This window comes from Copidosoma floridanum, unplaced genomic scaffold (assembly GCF_036245765.1).
Source record: "Copidosoma floridanum isolate Cflo_tuat_1 unplaced genomic scaffold, Cflo_Japanese_pri ptg000001l, whole genome shotgun sequence".
Lineage (NCBI taxonomy): Eukaryota > Metazoa > Arthropoda > Insecta > Hymenoptera > Encyrtidae > Copidosoma > Copidosoma floridanum.
The window spans coordinates 7,111,404-7,131,016 of NW_028321878.1; the positions used below are offsets into that span (position 1 = coordinate 7,111,404).

At 34.5% G+C, this 19,613-nt stretch overlaps 1 protein-coding gene across 3 annotated transcripts in view; it reads left to right on the forward strand.

Annotated features, from left to right (window-relative positions):
- The window catches only part of yki (Transcriptional coactivator yki), a 32,188-nt gene extending 19,776 nt beyond the window's left edge, over window positions 1-12,412 (forward strand). Inside the window, exons 2-6 of one of the 3 annotated variants that reach the window (XM_014359000.2) lie at window positions 9,522-9,781; window positions 11,276-11,481; window positions 11,683-11,875; window positions 11,946-12,013; window positions 12,093-12,412. In XM_014359000.2, the coding sequence (XP_014214486.1) occupies window positions 9,522-9,781; window positions 11,276-11,481; window positions 11,683-11,875; window positions 11,946-12,013; window positions 12,093-12,188 (823 nt within the window). In that variant the 3' untranslated portion in view covers window positions 12,189-12,412. The remainder of the gene's footprint in view (window positions 1-9,521; window positions 9,782-11,275; window positions 11,482-11,682; window positions 11,876-11,945; window positions 12,014-12,092) is intronic. The other 2 variants (XM_014359001.2, XM_014359002.2) reach the window with 2 other exon arrangements.
- Window positions 12,413-19,613: the final 7,201 nt, after the last annotated feature.

Below are 19,613 nucleotides of genomic sequence, written 5' to 3' on the forward strand. Positions count from 1 at the left end.
CTTGAGATATAGCTCATAGGGAAGTAACAATGTTTCCTTAAATTAACGCATGAAACAAGCTTGACTACAGTTTTGGGAAAGTTAGAAATGTTGATCTGGTCACAAATAAGCGATGATATAAATACGAGCTTGGGTCAAAAACGTGAGTATGTGCTATCGATGGTCGAATGAACTAAAAGTATTTACTTATCTGTAAAGGTACAGTGCAACTCTAATTGCTTTTAAAGTGCCACTTGATTGGCATTTCCAGTTGTACCAGCACTTAAATTGTCCAGATAAATTAGAAATGTAATACTGGGTTGAAGACAACATCTACGTTCCACAGGATATGGGTTTTCGTGTATGGAATATGTGCTACGTAAATATTATTGTTTTCAATTACGGTATTACTTGAGGTTTTTCGGAGATTTCAACATTTATTTGAGATTCAAAAGTAAAAGACGCATGACCATCAAGGAGCCGAGCTGGACAGACGGGATCCGTGTTACCAATCCAGAAGTGGTGCGGAACTTTCGCAAAATACCCCCAGGGTCGCCCGGTTGACTACACGCTCATTAGTTTTTTCGACTGCGTGCGTATATGCCTTCTACCTACGCATACATGCGTTATTCACGTGAGCGAGATATAGAGCCCCGATCGGGTATATGCCTGAGGTACACACTCACATGACGTATACGTAATCCCAAATCTATGTGTTCTGACTTACGATTTTTTTGCCCTATATTTTCTAGAAGCGTGTATCTAGTTTGAAAAAGTCCACTTGCACGCGTAATCGATGTGTACGAGTTGTGGATTGTTTCAATAATCTTACCTGTAACGTGTAGTTCAGGGACGATAAACTATTATTGTTATTATTTGTATGAAGTTCTCCATGATCAGTAATAGATTTGATATTTCCGTGTAGGAATATAAATTACCATGATTTGTTGTAAAATTTTCGTAAGATTTTACAATGTTATTACTTGAAGAACCTTCGCCATTTCATCGAACAATCTTCTCTTGTACAGTATTGACATTTATTTTATTGTTTGAGTATTTTCAATAACTCGGACGATCCACGGATAAAAATTTTAGTTTTAAAATAGCCTGACAGTATAACTGTTCGATTGTCAATAAAATGCGGCCAGAAGCCCGCTCTTCCTTAACTTATCTGCTTAATGACTGTTGAGAGTCATTACCTGATCATAATGTACATGATATATTTTATTTTAATGTTTAACGATGTTAAGTTTGGAAAAGTCCTTCAAATTTACAAGTTCAAACCAGTTTGTTAACAGTGAAACAAAAGATCAAAGGCTTGCAAAAACAAAACAAAAAAATTCAACAAACATCCAGTATTTTGCGTATAAAACTAATAACCTTAAGGCGTTTCGTTATTTATTTATTTATTTATTTTTTTTTAATTTTTGTCAAATGTACCTATTTCTCTTTTTATGTCTATGAGGGTAGTAAGTTGACGAGCCTAATACAGATAACGCCAGAATCACCCCTGATGAGTAACCATGTGTGCCAACAATAACTTTCGAACTCTCAGTGGCAGGATTGTCTCTTTCTCATCACCCAATCTTAAGTATCGCTTGGTGCACAAAAAAAGAGCTATGTATAGCTTTTGTACGGTTCGGTGCACGTAACTTAATTATTCTCACGTACAGGAATCGCCGATACTGCACACAACACAATTTTCGTTCGAATGTTGGAGGATAAGAAGATAAGATGGATCATGAGTACGTGCCATTTTTTTTTTCGTTGTTTCTTTGCATCAGGAACGTGAGTAGAAGACTTGTATTGTGGATGTTTAGTAATAACCTACCTCGGGACGTTTTTCGTGACATTTGGACGTTTATTGTTACCTCGGTAGGAAAAAAATCCCTCGTACCGTAAAATATCCCCGGTGGCGATGTCACTTTTGTGACGAAAACTACCATTACTTACCAATACGTATAGGACAGCCCCAAGACAACAATGAGCAATTCTTTTTTATGTGGGAATGTTGTTACAATTAGTTTTCTACACCTTACTTTATACTCAGTACACGTGACTTTATTGAAGCAGATGCATTGTTTTCGGATTTTTTCGTTTCTCTTAACTTTTAAGGTATACAATCGAGGTGTCGTCGACTATGTTTTGCGAGTCAACAGGTTTTGCATACAACGGCAGTAAAAACAAACGAGAATTTATGGCATACTTTCACTGTGGTAACCTTACGTAATCCATATAAAAATCAATATCTTTTATACTGTTGGATTATTATGTATCGTAAAAGTATATACATTACAGGGTACGAGCCGCAAAAATGTTTTTATCATACGATAGCCATTTTTATTCAAAGAACAAGTTTCCTTTTTTTTTTTTTTTTGTAAGATTTATAGGTTTATCCAGTACTTTATCTAGTTGAGTTTTATTTTTATTTATCGTATATTAAGAATTGATTCAATAATTTAGACATGTTTTTTATCTAATATGAAACATAAATTATCAACGAGTAGTAAAGTTCTTACAAATATCATGAAACTTTTGATAATGGATTATTAGGTATAAAAACATACAAATGAAATGTAGAGTTGATGTGGAAAACCATGAAAAACATTGTTTAAACATTGAGTTACAAGTGTCTAAAATGATGTTCAGAAATAGTACAATTCAAAAAAGTTGAAATTTTTAACACTTTTTCATTGGTTTTTGTCGTTTGAAATAGCCATACGTAATAAATTTTAAATTATTTTTTATCATAAAATCACGATTAATTGCATATTATATGTGGTGCAAGAAAACCAACACAAAATCGGCGATTTTATATACCTGTTGAAAGTAATTGCGAGTTAGATGTACATTGCACTGTTAACGACCCTGTTGTGGTAATTGTACCTAAACACGGTTACGGTGCTAACTGAAAGTAAGCTAATTTTCCACGAGACATGTAAGTTTTTGGGAAATTGACAACAGTCGAAAGGCAGCTGGCTAAGAAAACTCGTTGTTGGATGGAGACGGTGCACGCGTGCTCGAGCGTTTGTAAATGACGACGACACCGCAGGCTCAGGAGGGAGATAAGATGAGAAAGGCTAAGGACCTCGCGACACACCTGTAGGTATAGCACATCTCTCTCTCTCTCTCCCTCTATTTTACCCGAGAGCCGTGTGTAGTATTATGCTTATAGGTGTGGAGGCTTAGAGGCAAGCGTTCATCGGCACTTTACTCGTGAGCGGTAAGTACGGTCGCGGCTGCTGCAAGAGATGTTACGTAGCTCGTCTAGTCACTTTTGCATGACTAAGTATATACGGATAGAAAATAATATTCCGCTCTGCGTTGCGGTACTTTGGCTCGTTTTTATTATGTTCACAGTGTGTACATGTAGGTATGTATTTTTTAAGCTTTTGTAGATTTCGAAGATTCGGGCTATTTGATGTGAAGTAAGGTTTTAGCCGTTTGTTGCAATTTTTGTTTTTTGTTTTTATCTATAAAAATCCTCTAAAGTTAAAACCTAAGCGGATACAGCTCTCATTCGTCTGTAACATGCCATGGCAATTCACAAGGAACCTATAAACGTCACAGTAAAAAAATAGGCCTAATATTTCAACGATATGCGTTTGTTGATTTTTTTTTTTACACCAACTTTGTTTGACATTTCTATTATGCTTCAACTATTAGTTAACAAAAAAGGTGACAATAAACAACTTAAAGACTTTATGGTAGTTTCGCACCACTGTTCTATAACATATTGGTAAAAATCGATACCGGTACTTTTTTCGTACAAGATTAAAAACAAAATATATTAGTATATGATTGTAAAAAATTACATTCGTTTATCGATGTATTCTTCACTAGTATACTCCAGTTTTAAAGCGTTTTCAAGTAATCCCGTTAAGAAAAATAAAAATTCATGGATAGTACTGGAAATACATTTTATTTTAATGATTATTAGTTTCAACATGATTTAATGAAGTCCCAGTAAAAAATTTGTGTATTATTTTCGTACGCAGCTGTCTTTTTGAAAAATGAAGGTAATTTTATTCAAAATCATGATGTTATTTTGACCCTGTGAAAAAACAGCCAAAAAATACTTGTAATAGTTTTGTAATCTATGTAACTGAAAACAATTTGCAATGCTAGTTTGGTACATGGTTGGATAGCATTTAACTAATTTCAATAGGCTCAAGTACAAAAATAGTTTTAGTGTTTATTTCATTTCGATGTCAAAATTTTATTTCATCTATTTTTGATCTTGGCGCCTGATTTCCTGGCTCCACTTGTTTTTTTCAAAGTTCATTTACACGCATTATCACGTTTCTTCGACCAAGTACTTTTTTTTTAAAACCTCATTTAATTTTCATTAAAACTGTTGTTTTGCCTTTGTGGTGTCAACCTATAACATAATTTCGTTAATGACATAGGTACACAGATGCTAATCTATGATGTTCCTTTTTTTTTTTAATTTTCTGATGAAAGTACCGAGGTTTTTTTAGCGTAAGAGGTAATGTGTTTTTAATACACAATAGACTTGAAAGGAAAATCATAATGAGGTTAAAGAATCGAAAAGTGCCTCAACCGAAGTTATCTGTTTTTATGTTAAACCTATAATGAAGCGATTTACGTAACGTTAATTGGTGCAATTAGAGCACCAGCAAGAAACTGAATGCCGAATGAAAAAAAAAAAAAGGCACTCGGAGGGAAGAAATGCAAAACTTTAATGAGACTTACTAACCTCATGTCGAGTGATTAGCGAGGAAAACTGTCGAGTGACCTACATATTTTATAATTCCATTATTAATTTTGTTTTGGGAGCAAACATCCTGAAAAACACGACACATTAAATTAAATTGTTGAGCATTAGACTTTCAAAACGCAATACGTAGAAATGAACATTAAATTACAAAAAATGATCAAGAGGCACAATGAAACGAAGTTTCCGTAGCATATCCATCGTATACTCACACCTATTCAAACTCTCTTAAGCAGCCAAGGCGAAAAAAGAAGTTCGCGAGCGAAGTGCGATCCTCCCGAACGTTTCTAGCTCCCAACGTGCAAGGGACAAGGAGAGAGTGGTTGACGTGCAGCAGCTCTTTCTCGCTCTGCTCGGAGTGTCTATTTACGAGTTGTCCGGCGCCGCGATGTCCGGTGTAAAAATACACCCATCTCCGCTTCTGGCGTCCTTCCTCTCCCCTATATCGGAGCCCCGGTGTGTGCGCGCACGTATGCGCCGCGCTGTCGCCGAGGAGGTTCGCGTCGACCGCGACGTCGACGACTACCACGTCGGGACGCACGAGGCCTCTGACGTGGACGAAGCCGTCGTCGTCGGGTTGGACCAGTGCCAACTTGTCGGTGATGGTGACCAGCTCGGCGTGGCGTTTGGTAGTCGGTTACCCAAAACAGAAGTAGGGGAGACAAGAGATGGCCGCGAGTTTTCATCCGATTGATTGGAAAACAACGGTAGTTCACCTTCGATCGAACGTTTATTTATACGTGGATTAAAACAATTAAGGAGCTGTCTTTAATGATGATCTTATTTCAACAACGTGAAAGTACTTGCTCAACTGGAAGATGTATAAATTTGAGGTCACGCCTTTTACGAATGAAGTGGCGATTGATTTTGCTTTAATCGATGTTTACGGGAAATTGGAGTTATCGGTGTGGACCAGAGATTATCGTAGTTTTCAAAATTCTCTTCGAGTACTTATGTTGAAATTTTCAAAAAATCACGAGACAAAGGCAACGAATCGTAGTTGAAAACAAAAAGTTTTCTTGTGACACGTATAATTCAATCTTTATTTTTGCTTGACTAATCTGGTTTTCCCGGCACATCTTTGTTTCCACTCTGGAGAAAAAAAAAAAAAAAAAAAAATACGGGCGGCATAACAATCGAAAATTATTTTTATCATCAAAAATCACGGTCCGATTATTTTCGTTGTAACGCAGCTCACAAAGTTAAAGTTAAGAATATCCACTCGAAATTCAATTAAAAGTGATCAAAATAAGCTTTTGTTCGAGCGGAAGTTAAACTAACGATTGGATCTCGAATTACAAGTGATTCAGTTTCAATTTAATTTTCAATGAACATTGAATCTTCATTCTGTGCTGAGGGTAACACCCGAAAGAGCAGATTCGACAGCAACTTTAAACCCAAATATATATACATTTTTAAAAATTTAATTCCCTTCGACTCGTAATTTTCCAAAAATCACGACCTATTCAACCCTCTTTTTTCTTATCACGCTGCTCAACCATTGCAAAACACGCATCCGAATGAAATCGTCCTTCAATCTCGCCCACGTAGTTTTTAGACACCCGATTTTCATCCATATCCTAAAATAACTCCGCATCAAAACTCGCAAAATCTCTGCGGATTCACGTATACACGGTATCACCTCCCATTGGCTTTTTAGCCCTTTTCGTACTTTATCCACGTGTCCATGTATTTTCATCAAGTCTCGATCCTGCTTCCTTTCAACCCCGTCATATCGTCCAGACACGTATCTGTGTACATAGAGTACAGAGAGACCCATCTGCCGCGCGCCATTGTTTTGTGTCTCCGCGGGACATCGGAGACAGCGTCGACATCGCGGAAATAAAAGAAAAAAGAAGAGAAAGAAAAAGGCGAGTCGAGGTCTGGCGCGATATTTTTAAAGCCTCCAAAAGCGGGGAGGAACGGGGTGACACTGGCTCTTTTCTCGTACTCGTACTTATATATGCTTATATACTTACACGAGCTTCGTAAACAGAGAAAGGAGCGAGCGAGAGGTCGATTTCTGCATTCCTCGAGCCAACAACTCCAGTGCATTACATATTTATATATATATGCCCACTGCGGTATTAAGTGAAGCGAGCGCCCCGTCCTACTCCCGTCCCTCTTTCTTCTATCTCAGTTTTCATTCATAATAATTGTTCGTTCATTCACTTTTCTGACGAGCGGCGAAACGGCAGCTGTATACTCGAGAAACCATTGCGTTTTCCCATGGATTTGTTGCTTACTCTTTGAGCTGATTGTATAATATTATACATGTATATATGTAGGCATTAATTTATAGGGAACACTCGTTGTAGATTTCATAAATTGATAATCCATTTTGAGCTTAGATAATGAAGCTTATATTTGACTAAACTCGTTCTCATACATCATGTACCGGAAGTACGCGATTAAAAAAGATATTGCCAATTTTTTTAATTCTTGAAACTTGAATGTTAAAACGTCTTTGTTCAAGGATGTTCCAACGTGACTCCTGTTGACAACGTGTCAGTTTTTTTTCGTGTGAATAAAAAAACGGTATAAGTTTTAACAATTCAATGAAAGTATAATTCACTTTGTGCAGTGGTATGTCTTCACTCACAACTATAGTCTTCAAATTCAGTTTATATCACTAAAAGACTTTTTATTTAACGTTTCAAGGTATAGTTTTCTACGCTCGTCAGCTGGAAAGTGAAAATTATCAGCTTTCGGCACTTAGTTTTTGGTTAAAATGGTAAAAGCCTTGATAAAAAATATCGTATGTCTTCCGGTCCGAGAAAGATTCTGGTCAATTTTTTTTATTTAAAAAACTAGATTTTTAATCGTCTTTACTCTTGAAAGTCCGTCCGAGTCTTAAACCTTATACTTGGATTTTTGCACATCGATGCAACTCAACTGTATTAACAAACCTCAAAATATTAGCAGATGTGGACTGACGCTGAAATCTCCTTCACCTAGTTTTACAATCATATTCTTATGATCACAAAGTATGCGATAAAAAATAATATATCAATTGAACCGAGTATATATTATGCTAACATAAAGAGAGTACGGATGATCTAACGTACACGTAATGTGTTGCATTATCTTTATTTAATCAGTATAGCGATTCCTGGGATCCCCGAGGAATTAAAGAGAGAAAAAAAAAACGCGCAGCAATTATGAATCACGTGGGTTAAATATACACACACTTACGTATAGAGCACAAAGCAAGTCTATTTTTGTAAAATGAGACACTTGGCAATGTCGTAATCCCGATGTTTTTTTCCCGTTTCTCACGAAAAGAGTTATACTCGTACACTTGGTTAATTTCACCCTGCCTCCAATGTTTATTGCCGAAACTCTTGAAATAAATTCATACAGCATAAGATATCATTTCGAATTGTATACTTGCACTTTTCACCTGCAGCAATAAAATTACGAACCTTCGCGATTCAATGACAGTAAAGTGTTCGATAAATCACTTTTTGACACTTTGTGATTCTCTTGGCAGATTTTCCGCTTTTCCCTTCAAACTGTACCGAACGACGTGCCGTACATGGCGCCAGCAACAATAGCACAGTGTCGCGAGCTCGATGTCGAAAATTTTGTTCTCCACGTGTATAAGCCAAAGCAACGACTCTGCGATCTGAAATCATCTTCCGCTGCTTTGTGGTACGAGAGAGGAAAAAAAAAAAAAAAAAAAAAAAGGAAACGAGAGCTGCAGTGCAACGCAATGGTCGGACAATCGTATATACCGATCTGTGCACAGCGTGTATTATGAGAAATCGTGAGCGTGACATCACGCACATGTACGAATGGCTTTTCAGGCGTGACGTCATATTATATACAGACATCCGAGGGATAAACCGCGATGTTGCTCCGAAAATCGCTCGGTTCGTGGCGTATGGCATACGTATATGACAATATATATATACTTACTCGCGTGTGTCTTCGGACTATTTCTGGCGTCACCTCGGGCTCATAATACGTGTTCACGAGGTGTGTTTATTTACGGAACACGACGTATAGATGCACGAGATATTCTTTTATTATACGTTTTCTATTTTTAATGCGAGATGGGAGTAGAGATTTTTTTTTAGATTCAGTCACTTGGCTTATTCACCTTTGTACTTATAGATTATTATAAACTAGGCTGGATTATTATTTCGTCGTAGGTATACACAAATTCTGGTACGTGTATGCGTTGAAAACGTAATTGATATATTTGTGTATTGGTATTTCAAGTGGATTATGGGCTGCTGCGTTTGCTTATCGTTTTCAAGTTGAGGGCATTGTCCGAGACGTTGAATTGAATTTATATTCGATTGGCTTATAATAGGCAATTTTAAGGCGATAAAATTAACGATTATTAATAATCATGCATTCGTTTAGTACGTTTGCGATGTACAAAAAAAAAAAAAATTTGTTTAAAAGAAAATGTTATTAGCTGCTTATAAATGAGATTTTACATAAAATATAAGCGGTGATTCCTAAATTTTCCTCGTATTTTTATTAAAAAATGCATGATTGTTGAAATGTCGTGAACATCATCATTTAAAATGAAAAAAAAAAAAATGAAAAAAAAAAAAAACAAACAAACAAATAATTATAATGTAGAACATTTTTAAAGTCTAAAAATCATTAAAAAAACTGTAAACTATACATTAAACATCATTTTTTTGTTGTATATTTGTTTAGAAAATTGTGTTTTAATTCCATCAATGTAATAATAAATATTTAATCTCCTAAAAAATTTTCATATTAAAATGAGTTTGTTTATGCATGAAATAAAAAAAAATTTTGGTAATTTTTTGTGTTTCAGTCACATCACAAAAACAACGACGTGGGAGGACCCTCGCAAAACCGCGGCCGCGGCAAGCGTCGCGGCCGTAGCCGCGGCAGCCGTCGAGAGCAGCAAGGCAAATAATTCAGCAGCTGCAGTGGCGGCAGCAGCAGCGGCGGCTGCCAACAGTGCTTTGAGACCACTGCCCGAAGGATGGGAGCAGGCCAGGACGCCCGAGGGCGAGATCTACTTTATCAATCACCCAGCGCGCACCACTTCCTGGTTTGATCCCCGAATCCGTAAGTGGCATTAGTTTTTGTGCGGTTTAATAGAAAATTTATTGTAAAGGCCATTCTTTTAAGTTCTGTTTCCGTATTTTATTTCTAGTTCCCGTTTTTTACGCAAAGTGCAATCTATTTTATTGATAAGACGTTAGAAAAAAAAAAAAAAAAAAAAAAAAAAAAAAACAGTACTCTACAAAAACCATAACCCAACATATAAAAACCTAATGAAAGTTATAATTATTAAACGTATTATTTATTTTTAAAATGTCTAAAATTTCATTATTTTAAAAATGTTACATTTTAGAATTTATTTAATATTTTAAATTTTTTTCCTAAAATATCAAAAAGAAATCTGAAAAAATTACTACAGATTACTGTTCATTTTAAAAAGGCGTAGTTAGTTAGATAAAAGTTAATATAAAAAATAAATTATATGACAATCAACAAAAAACTATAAAATCCTATAAAAAAACATGCCTCATTGAATTAAATACAACGTTTTCATTATAAAACTCAAATTAATAAATAATTTTATTTTTGAGAGGTAACGCATATAAGTTTATAATTTCTAAAAATTTATAATTAAATTCATAACAAAATTTTTGAATTTTAGTCATTTTTAATGTATTATTTCGATAATTCTAGTAGTCTATCATAATTTAATTTACCGTATATTACAATTTTAACGAAAATATAAATTTAAGGAAACTAACACGAGTAAACACTTGTAGAATAAACACTGATAGTCTCTAATAAAAACCATGTCTTCATTAAAATACTTTTTTTATAAAATTATTAGTCAAAATTATTTTTATTAATAAATGTGAGATGTCATCAGTACGTTTTTAAATATACAAAATAGATTATTCAGAGGAAAAAAATAATATGATAATAATATAATAGTATAAAAATTTTTTTGTGTGAAAAAAAATTTTATTTCGTTTTTCATACGAAACAAATATTTAAGATAAATTAATGTACTAAAAATTGATTTTATGTGATCAATGAAATAAATATGGATTGTCATAATAAATATAGTATGAATTAAAAAGATTTACTAAATCTGGTATAGCAAAAGGATACTAAGCTTATAGGATTCTCAAAATTCATGGTAGTTATTTCTCATTTATCTACTAAATGTATGTCAATTTTTCTTACATTCATTGAATCTTAATGAATATGTCGATGATTAAATAATTTCAAAAAAACGCACACGCATATAAAGACAAGCATTGAAAAACTTAAAAAAGATATTAAAAATTTTTTTTTCACGCAGGAAGGTACAATAATTAAATTAAAATAAAAAAAAGCTTTGTAAGGCCAAGGTAAATTAAAATCTAAAATTTAGTTTATCAAAGTTAAAAAATTACCTTTAGCACGTAATATGAATCTCATGTAATTTATCAAACGCAGTATTCGTAAATCTATCTAGATAAAAAAAAAAAAAATAAATAAAAAAAATTACCAGTCGACCATACAAGTAATTAAACGAAACACAAATATTTTCAGCGGCACATCTTCAAAGAGCTCCTCTATCGGGTGCCATGTTGCCCCAAAGCTGGCAACTACAACAGCAACAGCAAACAGCCACACCAGGTATTCAGAACAACCAAACGCTCCAAGCTTGCCAGCAAAAGCTACGCCTTCAGTCCCTTCAGATGGAACGCGAACGCTTGAAACAGAGGCAGCAGGAGATCATGCGACAGGTCAGTTCGGTAAATATGCTTCCAACTTTTTCTCCATCACTAAAATCAGTTTGATTACTTCGATCTTCTCTCTCTCTCTCTCTCTCTCTCTCCCTTGTACATAATGTCGAATCCACGGAATCTTACCTTTGAATGTAAGTAATTGAACTATTCAATGCGCGATACACCGATCAAACAAACCTTGTGCTGATGGCAATCTGATTTCTACAGCAAGAACTTGTGATGAGACAGAGCACGACGGACGCTGCGATGGATCCATTCCTGTCTGGAATCAACGAACAACACGCACGACAAGAGAGCGCCGATAGTGGCTTAGGTCTCGGCACCGCGTATCCTCTGAACGGCCCGCACACGCCCGAGGACTTTTTGGCGAATATCGACGACAATATGGACGGCACAACCGGTTGGTATCGCTTTGGAATCCATAGTAACATCTCGTGTGGATTATTTTATTAATCAAACCTTTCGTTCAGAAGGAGCTCCCATGGATACGCCAGATCTGTCAATCGACACGACGGATGACCTCGTGACTTCGCTTCAGGTGAGTGCAATACTATACCGACAAGTCGGCGATCCCTGATTTTTCCAAAATCCCTGACAGTCTTTTCCTCGAATTCCAGCTTGGTGAGGATTTCAGCAGCGACATCCTGGAAGATGTCCAGTCCTTGATCAATCCCAACCCAACCAAGCCGGAGAACATCCTCACGTGGTTGTAGTACCACCGGTGCCAGCGGATTCGCGAGTCGACCCACGAACCGGAGTAAACCGGCGGAGTGCAGCCGCCGCTTTATGGCGCGTGCCAGCTGGAACAAAAGTCAATACTCCTCACGGGACATAAGTGCATGAAAGAACTCATCGAATTTATACGGAGCTTATGTGCAAAGTCTGCCTTATACATTTATTTTACTTTAATAAGGAAGGACAAAAAAAAAATAATAATCAACAGACGAAGGGGTGCCTGATCACGTGAATCAAACTATTTTGTTTCCATCATTATGATTATTATAATTATTATTGTGTGCGTATGTGTAAATATGCGAGCTTCGCCGTGTTGCTGCTGTAGTCCTTTTACATTGTGGGAGCGCTCAGCAAGGGAACGAGGGACGAGAGCCACAAATTTTTATTTCAGCAATACGATGTGTGTTTAAGAACGTCAAGTTTTAGGGTCTAGTGACGAGAGTCAATTAACTACTGGCGAGACGTGACGACGTTTCTGTCCATTTTTGTATTCATTTGTTTCGATGACAAACTTATTCCATCCGATAAATACCTGTAGATACCATGACGTATCAGATTATTCGACGCGGTTTCGTGCTTTCTATATAATTGGGAAGAAAATATTTTGGTATTTTGATCGAATTTTTATGTAAAAAAAAAAAAAAACAAGTACATCAGACTTATTTTTTTGTAAAACGTTGTATTATAAATTTTGTTTTTTGTAATAGTTGAATTAAAAACATCTAGAAATTTTTCTCATTTGGTGGGACAGAAACGTTCGGAAGCAAAGCATTTTTTAGCAATAAAGTAAAGGTGGAATTTAAAGGGCAATTCGCCGTGTGCAGCCTTGTAAAACGATGATACGTTGTTAGTAACAAAGTGCCTTGACATTGCGACTATTTAACATGTATAATATAAAACCTGACGATAGATATTACTATGTGTGCTGGAGATTTTTTGAAAAAAAAAATAATAAAGTAAAGGTATTTACCGTCCATTTTTGATCATGCGAAAAATTAACGATTATTGAATAATATGTATACCATGTTTTTAGAGAAATTTTTTTTTTAAATATTGGAAGATTATGCAATGCGAGTATGAGGTATAAATAAAGTTTATATATATTTTTTCTATATATGTATATATACATAAAGGATATACCTGTTGTACGAGTTATTAGTTCACGAAAGTTAGGAGACAAAAAAGTAAGCATAAAATCAGATATTGTTGTATCATTGGAAAATTTTGCCTTGTAATTTTGAGGACAAATAACTGTCAGTGATGAAATTTTATGAAAACAGTTATTAATTTAGATATCGTGAGATATCGAGACACATTTTTTAGCTTTAAGGACCTCCGTTTGTCTGTTTCCTATTTTACGGACTAGTGAAACTGGATAACAGACCGATTGACGTACTTCCTTTAATTTTTACAAGTGTTTTCTTGATAAGCCAATGTAATGATTTTGTGTTTCGATTATTTTTTCTTCCTAGCAATAATAAAGTGGGCAAATTTGCTACAATCATTTTTATATCCTTTAAGCTAGTGGCAGCTTATACGTTATGCAATTCATACAATTTCGAAAAAGAGAAGGACATCCATGTGGTGCCAATCATGTGAGCAGTCATTAAATAGTGTTGTAATTTAAGGTGCTTGTGACAAGATAGCAAGTTTTTTGTGTATTATAAAATACTTTGCGTAATAAAAAATGTGGATGTCGTTCTCTTGGCGAGCTAATATAAAAACCTTTAAGGTATTGTTGCAACGAAGTATATGCAAATCGTATTGTTACGAGTTAATGGATAATATATATACATACATAATTCAGCGCGTTGAACTTGTTTACTTGTAGTTCTCTCGTTTTTTCCCACGTCTTGGAAAATTCAAGGAGACACGAAGCTATCAGTGCAATCACAATAATGCAAACGAGTTTTCTCATTTATTATTATTTTTATTGTTAAAACCTGCAGTTTTTTTTTTTTTGGCGTTTTCGAGCATCGAATGCTTCGAAAATAAAATAGTGTACGAACTATAGATGTTTCTATCGACGTTGTCAGCTATACAAGACAACTGCCTTTTGTATTGTGCTTTATATCGATTTAAATAATAAGTGTGTGAATTCAACATCGAAAATAGTTTGGTTGCGATTTTTTTTTTGTAATCATGAATTTTTGCAAACATATGGATCACTTTCTCGTGTACTAACTCCTTCTGTATCTACATAAATCCGTTTATCCCCAGCTTCCTGTGCAACGCACGAAAGATGGTAACACACATATATATCATACATACGTCTGATGTATTTTTCATCGCTAAAACTTTTAAATGTGATAAAACCTTAAAACTTGTTTAATTATACTAGGTAAGATTTCATTTGAACTTTAGACGCGTATCTTCATTGTACGATACTGTTCAAGCGCATTTATGACAAATATAGTTAAATCGTGAATTATTAATTTAAACATATACATGTATCTATGTAGTTTCGTAAAAATTCTTTTTTCAATTGTCTTTGAATTTTTGTCCTGTGTAATCTGTCTTATTACTGTTGTTAACATTTTAGAAAATTATTTTTCATTTTTATACACATAAGTTGGCCTAAATTCACGTTTGTTGATGTATAATATACTTAGTTTTAATAACTTTTTAATCACAATATTATTTAAATCATAACGTTAACCTCGTATGAAAAATTTAAGCGGTATTTTTAACTGTAAGAAGAAAAACATGTCATTATCCTTTGTTTTCCTCTCAAGCGTCACGCCATATGTCAGCATTGATTCTTAAACCTTTGAAAACTGAAATGTTTATTTTCACGTATATGTATTATTTAATTAATTTTTTTAGCTGTTAATGATGTACTTTATAGATGTAAGACTTTAGATCAAACATTTGATTTTTATTGAGAAAAGTTAAGTATTTTTACTCTACTTCTCTTCGTCCAATCAGCGGAAACGCTGATTTACTATTATTTTCTGTGCAACAAGCGTTTGACATGATTTTTGACGTAATTTTATCATTACTACTATCCGTCGTTTAATAAACTCATTTTACAAAAAAAAAAAAAAATAAATAAATGAGGAAATGCAAACAATGTACGTTTTTTATCAAGTGTTTCCAGGTGCGAAAATCGAAACACTTAAATATTTACTACTGATACAAGACTACAAATGAAAACGTAATAGATTTTTTTTTAAATAATCAGTATTTTAACATGCTCATCAGCCATCATTGATAACGTACACTTTTATATTGGTAACAAAAGTGCCTTAGCAATAACTGTACTGGTAAATATATTGTTTACTTACTTATAAAAATTGTGTACGTTTAATTTATCATCCTAACCAAATTTTTTAACCACTTGAAATAGTTCAAAAAATATTTTTATTTTTGGAATTCTCAGAGTTTTGAGTGCTTGAAAGGGTTCTTCCAATGTGACAGCTTTTCTGCGTTAACACTGGGAACAACCACTGGAGACAAAATACAAATATGTTTTTAAAATATTTTTAAGGTGTTCACTCGAAACTCGTACATGTTGTAAAACAACTCTTTATGAACAAAAATCCTTTTGAACGATTTCTCCAATGTCTATCTATACTATTTTTCATTTAGTTGTGATTTATACCGGTTGAGCATTGACTTTCCAAATAGTTACCCCAGTTTTTACATTTTAGCTGATTCTGATAAATTTAATGATATTTCACTAAAGTTATTGTTTTTGTGTTCACGATTAACACAAGTTATTCTGTCAATCTAAATAAAAATCCCTATGATACATATAGGCCCAGTCATACAGTGTTTTTTAATAATTTTTCCAGAAAAGGTTTTTGTGGAAGATTTTTTATATTCCAAATAAAAAAAATTTTTTTTTGTAAAATTCTTCCCATATTTCGCATTTTCATTTATTTTTATTTTTTGAAAACCGCTTTCTTGAACAGTAGAAACTTTTTGTCATTTCATCTGGGATTGCAACCACTTAACTTATTAATTATTAAAATCCTTTTCAAAGAGGACATCTATTTAATTTTATGATCAACATTTTTAATTTTACAGAAAATATTTTATTCAATAAAAACAAAATGCTTAAGGAGGTTGGATACATATCATCGACAATAGTTAGGGGCTCTAATTTAGTTTCTGATTCATTCTATGTGTTATAAAAAACAAACGTACTTTTTTGGGCGATCTCAGCCATGTAGTTATTAAGATATTTCAAAATTAAAAATGAACAATTTAACACGGGCTGTTAGGGGAACAATGTTGTGACCTAAAAATGACATTCCTTAGTACCTAATAGTTAAAAAATCGACAAAAAATATATTTTGATACTTTAAATACTGCAGATTCATATGATCCTCTGACTTTTGTCAGTATCCATACTAATTAAAGAGAAAATCACGATTTTTGGAAATAAAAATGAAAACTTTGGTTAGGTTTATAAGATGGATGCATGTATTCCATAAGAATTAATATGCTGTATTAATATTACATTCTGTCGGTAATGCTGTGTATGAGCTTCCCACACCCTTGACCCCGCTTCACCTCCCCTCTGAAAGATTGTATCCAACCTCCTTAATAAAACTTTATTTATTGGACTAGAGCTCATTGTAATTTAAATAAAAAGTGATACGCAAAAACTTGGGTTAAAAAATTTAATACACTGACCTCGAACTATAGATTATAATAATTAAGGCAATGAACTTCAAACAAATTTTTCCTGGGATTAATTAGTCAAACAAATATAAGTATATGTGATAGAATTAAAATCGTATCATCCTCGTATTAAGTGACTTTTAAGATGATGTGAAAGAATTTAAATAATAAACCTTAAGTAAATCAATTTTTGCAATAAAAAAAGTGTCTCATATTGAAAAATTAATTTTCACAGAACAACAGTTGTTAGCTTTTACAACTATTGTTGTGTTGTAATTTTAACTTTTGTGCTTGTGAATTAAAAAAAAATATTTCTATTATTTTTAATATAGGATACCATAAAGTATCATCACTGAAAAAACAAAATTCTCATTTTTTAGAAATACTGCAGAGATTATTATTATTGACGGTGATTGTTAAATTTTACTTTACCAACCTATCTAGATACAGAAAAATTTTTACGATTTACTGAAGTAAGGTAATGGCACGAATCTATTATATCGATTGCTCAAATTGAGTAACCTACAGAGCGTTTTTATTACCATGATACCCTGGAAGAGCTAACTAAAATTATTTATTTATTTTCTATTTATTTTTACATCCTTTGCTATCCTTTTTACGATATTTACACAATATTTGATACATTGCACATTAAATTGCGGTATACGCTATTGGTCGGCTACATTAGTATAAATTCAATGAGTTTCTCTCTTTTTTTTTTTCTTTTTTTTTTTTTTTTGTAAATTAATTAATTAATAATGACGACGGAACACAACACTAAAAAAAATACGTTTAAATGATAAATTAGTGTTGATATTGTTTTTATGTATGCCAAATGCACATATGCAGAAATCCAATATCAGTCCGTTACAAAAAAAAATACAGCGATGTACATCAGAAAAAAATTGTTTCACGAGAAATATATTTAAAACTGTTTAATCTTAAATATCAGTAATTTTTATACCATGACATAATTAAATATTGTATAAATGAATGATTGACAAGAAATATCGCTACCCAAAAATAAATATCAATTTTTTTTTATGAGCATACCTACGAGGACGCAATCTTTGGATGAACATACGGTTGAATGACACAACTTTCATGATTGACGTTACTGAGCAATATTTTTTTGTTTTCATTTACACCAACTTACATGTTCTGATTGACTAATAAATTAGGAGACGAATTCTTTTAGTCTCAATCATTTTTTTTTCAAAAAGTATTAAAATTATTCTTTGCCATCAAAGATGCAGTTAGACATTTGTTGACAATGTAATCCATAGCCTCGTACTAAATAAAATGAAACAAGTACCGCAAAAAGAAACCCAACCATATCGCCTCATCGGTTTCTCCCCGCAACCATCATCCGATCAGCTCAAACGCACGACAATCGCCATAGCTCTCGAGTGCGTATATACACAGAAACGAGCTCGTGCAGCGGTACCCATATACGTACGGAGAAAGGAAAAAAGGAGATGTCCGCACGCAGAAAGGGAGGGTGTAGATTTTTGTGATTTCGGACGTGAAAAGGGGGTGGTCGACCAACCGGGGCACCATTGCTCTCGCTCTCTGCCAAACAGGGGTGCAGCTCCGAGGCCATAACGGTATAATGCGAGGGTGTACCCGGGGCTTTATGCGCGTATGCGCCCACGAGGGGTGGGGGAGTCAACCCCCCAGAGCTTGGAGTTTGCATGGGGTGAGAGCGCGTCTTCTGCGCTCGCGCGCGATTTTTACGGAAAAAGAGCGTACACGCAGTAAAAATACATGGGGCTCGTGGCGAGGGTGGGATGTAAGTGTATACGCACACAGGAGAAGGGGAATAAGGGAGAGGTGAGGTGCCTCGTTGCGAGATCTCGGCTTACCCTCGCTTTTCTGGGCTTTTCTCTCTTTCTCTTTTACTCTCCTGACGCCCATCTCGTTTTTCGCTCAGACGAAAATCGAAATTTCTATTCCAACCGAGTATACATACGTTCCCTTTTTTTCTCTCTCTCTCTCTCTCTCTCTCTCTCTCTCCACCCTCGATGTCGTTTTCGGTGCGTGTTTGCTCGAACGAGAGCGAGAGATGGAAAGGGGAAGAGAGGAAAAACGATCGCCGCAGCTAAACGATCGATGTACGCACTGTTTTCCCGATGATGAAGCGGCCACGCGTGGGATATGGCCATAATTTATTTTGTTAATGAGTTTTTTGGAGAAGGTGCGCTCCGGTGGATGAGCGATCGCTCGTGAGATGACTGAAGAATAAAAAAAAATAAAAAAATAAATGAAAAAATTCTTGCCCCGCCATATTGAAAGTAGGAAATTGTAGATTGTACTACTGCAAGTAATGTAGTTGTTAATTTTGGTTGATTTAACTTTTTCATTAATTTTTGTGCATGTCTTACGTTTATTTGTTTTGTCACAACTTTTCATGGCTGTAAACACAATAAAACAGCTAGCATACCTGGCATTGTTTTCGATGATGTAAGGAATCGTCGAATGTCAATGTGCTGTAACCGAAATGTATCTGTTCAGTTTTGTACCTGAATATTTGCCGACAAACCTTTTCTAAATTTAAATTGCGTCACGTTCGTTATTCTTATATTAAAGTTGAAGTAATTTTCCGATCATACGCCTTTATCATCGCGTATATTTGCAATGCCCAAGAGACCGTTTTACCTTTACTCTTGTACCTTTATTTATCAATGTACTAGAAGCTTCTACTTTAACTTTTGTCTCTACAAATATTGCTCTGCGAGCATAGTAAGTTAGTTAGCGCGCCGCGGCGGCAG